This window comes from Monopterus albus, unplaced genomic scaffold (genome assembly GCF_001952655.1).
Source record: "Monopterus albus unplaced genomic scaffold, M_albus_1.0 scaffold6.1, whole genome shotgun sequence".
NCBI lineage: Eukaryota > Metazoa > Chordata > Actinopteri > Synbranchiformes > Synbranchidae > Monopterus > Monopterus albus.
In genome coordinates this window covers 6,310,946-6,314,301 of record NW_018127886.1, presented here as the reverse complement: position 1 = coordinate 6,314,301, position 3,356 = coordinate 6,310,946, and the positions used below count along the sequence as shown (strand labels likewise).

General features: G+C 40.1%; 1 protein-coding gene across 3 annotated transcripts in view; it reads left to right on the top strand.

Moving 5' to 3' along the window:
* The first annotated feature begins 165 nt into the window (after positions 1-165).
* acot7 (acyl-CoA thioesterase 7) overlaps positions 166-3,356 on the top strand; it is a 53,129-nt gene continuing 49,938 nt past the window's right edge. For 2 of the 3 annotated variants that reach the window (XM_020620017.1, XM_020620036.1), the window contains exon 1: positions 266-577. In XM_020620017.1, the coding sequence (XP_020475673.1) occupies positions 546-577 (32 nt within the window). In that variant the 5' untranslated portion in view covers positions 266-545. The other variant, XM_020620027.1, reaches the window with a different exon arrangement.

The following is a 3,356-nucleotide window of genomic DNA, read 5'->3' as shown; positions in this document are numbered from 1 at the left end:
GAGCCGTAAGACTATTGTTATGTAGGAATGCATCTATTTAACGAGCAAAGGCTGGAGCACACATTTCTCAAGCAGATTAAAAACCGTTATTGTGTAACTCCCAGATGTTGTAATCAAGTGCGCCCACATCAGGTGACATAAATGCTGGACTGGAGAAGATGCGGTCTCTGCTGCCATCCCCCGACTGTTGCAGGCATCGACATGGTTAAAGTACTTGTTCTGCAGTCTCACCGGTTTCCCTGTTTGCAAGTCACTGCATGTACGATAAGTCGGTGCTGTTTGGTTTGCTTCATGTTGTAGTCTAATATAAGGTTTATAAGTACAATAAAACATTGCATCTATATTCTGGAGGACAGAATACAAGGGCTACATTAGATGTAGGTTAATTATGTGATATCTAAGCACTCTCCCTCCGGATGTGTCGTTAGTCAAACAGACTGTGACCGGAGCTGGCGGACACCGGGGGAGTCGGATTTCCCTTCATATCACACAGGATTCTCGCGGCAACACGAGACCAGCAAACCCCAGAGTTCATCATCGTCATCATGTCGGTGGCGTCCTCCCTCCAGTTATGCAGGTAGGATGTTTGAAACGACGAATTAACACATGTACGAGCAGCCATACTACACGCAATGTGCTGCTGATGGACAAGTGATGACAATGGCGGGGGCAGTGGCGTCATGCGTTAGCCTTTCCCACAGGATGACAACCCAGATAATCCGCTTCATGGCTCGTTATAATACACAGACCACGGCTCTGGTTACATCGTCTCTGTCCGGTCGGCAATGTCTAATTTTCACTATGTTTATTTAAACAGACTGTTTTCAGTTTATTTAGGATGAGGGCTTCCGCCGAGCAGAGGCACAGACCGTCTATGTCGTATGTGATGACTCGAGACCGGTGGCACCGGTAGGACACGTTATTACATTAGCGAGGAGACATTAAAGTCGTCATCATTTTACTGAAACTCCGGAAGTTTTATTTTATAACGTAGGGTTAATAATATGGTTTCTGTAAATAGCAGATCTCGACTGTGTCGTTAAATCCTTTATTTACTCAAAGATAATAACCACCACCGACTGTGTGAGAGACAATGGTAAACTACCTGCATTATTAAAATACCTTTGCAATGAATGAATGCTTTCATTTTCCAGCAGCATGTAGGTTTGGCGATACCTGTGCTCGCCTCTAGGTGGAGCCATACAGCTCCGTCCCTGTTACAACAGCTCTGCTTCAAAATACCTGTTAGTCCTTTATTCAGAGCTGTAGTGTTGTCACAGTGTACAACATGTCAGAAGTACTTTCATTTGTTTTTAAACACCCTATAAGCATACCATTGTTTTTTAAAGTGTACAGTTTTAATAATAATCACCTAATAATATTTTATAAACATATTCAACTGTTCAACCCAAGTAAAATGAACAATAAAATATTGCACACAAATATATGTATAAGGCAACAACACTGGCTGATCAACATATTTTGATATGGAGTCAGCTGTAATTTGAAATCAGTTAGGTCCTACAGACAGGCAGAATGCACTATGCATAATTTACTATGAAAGCTATAAACCCTGCTGTATGATTTGGAATACAAGGCTAATCTGCTTTGAAAGAGTGAAACCTTCTTGATTTCACATAATTTACCTCTTCAAGCCTTTAGATGACTCCAACATATTTAAAACATTTTATATAATTTTTGAAGGTTCCATATTGATGTGGCCATGCAGCAATACACCACTGGATGGAGACATCAGTACAGAATCTAAAATGAGCTATTGCTGTGTCATGGTCAAAGTATTGTATGATTATTTAGTGATGTTGTTTTTTTGTTACATCTACTTAAACTTGCCTTGTCTGTGTCAGAAAATAATTACTACATTTCCCACATAGACTTTTACCGTCACTGTTCAAACAGTTGGTAAAGTTAAAGGTGTGTCTGTATGCAAAAGCAGCCAGTTATCAGTTAGTTTGTAGGCTACAGTGTATAGTGGAGTTTATCCATGATCATGGCCACTCCTCTCACCTAACGCTCTGTGTGTCTCATGGCTGCAGTGCTGAGGCGGCTCTTCTGGTTGGAGGCTGGAGATGCGCTTCTCATTTTACGATTGTTTAATGTCAAAATGTGAAGCTATGCACAACTTCACTCACTAGAAGCATGAATTATATACAGAAATGGCAAACAAATTCACTACCAAAGAACAAATTTGATGTCAAAATATGAAAATATTAGTGTTGAATGCCTTTGAAAAACGTAACCAGGGGGTTTTACATTCATTGTTTCTTTAACTCTCTGCACCGTATGCACACTGCTGAATCAATCCTGTCAGATTAAACCTTTTGTAAACTGGGACATCTACCAAGATTATTGCCAGTGATCCCATTCCTCTGAAAACATTCATTATGCACCTTCAGTGTGTCAACAATATTGCATCCTTCTATGGTTTTTGCCCCAGACGTTTTACTGCCTCTCCCCTGCTAACGTGTTTTCTCATGGCAGCTCTTGGCCATTCTGGTCCACATTCTGCCTTCCTACCACTTAAGCCACTATGGGATAAATACAGTACACCTCCCGTCTGCCAGTGACCATCTTCCATTTCCTGTTTTCTCTTTCTAAGAAAAACCTAACATACAGTCTGATGTGCTTTATTTTCTCATCTAATCATCAAGGGCAACAATCTAATCCCTAACCCTCTTCCCATCCTGCAAGTTTGAATGTTGTCTATATGTCCAATCGTCAGATTTTTCATATTACTACATCACTTTAGAAACATTTCAGAACCGAGTAACTTGTTACATTTTTTCAGATCCTTATTGGGTTTCATGAATTGTGATAAACTGCACACCCACAGTACTGTAGATCAAAAGGATTCATCATCTCTAAAGCTTGAGACATGGCATCATCATTTTTTTACAGTACATTTGAAAACACTGTTGGGGCTGTGACCCTCATACTTGCTTACAAGTGTGTTGCCATGCTAATGCCTCTAAGTCGCATTAGATGAAAACATCAGCTAAATGTGTAAATTGCAAATATGAAGTTTTTCCTCAAGCTGCTATTGTTCATACTAATGTCTTTAAGTTGTTTTTTAATAATAATAATCAACTGCTGTGTGTCTGCCCTATGTAAACATACAGTTGTGAGTGTTTGACAAATGCCTGTCTTGCCTGGTAACATAAGATTGTCTGGCTATATGAACTCTCCATACTGTTCTTTGTTCTTTGCTGTGCTCTTACTGTCGGGGCTTGGGACAGAAATGACACCAAAACATGCTTTTCTGAAGCTAATTCAATGCTTTCGCCATCATTCTTTTCAACACAGGTAAAAGTAAAGCGTTCTGTGTTTGTTTCAGCAGG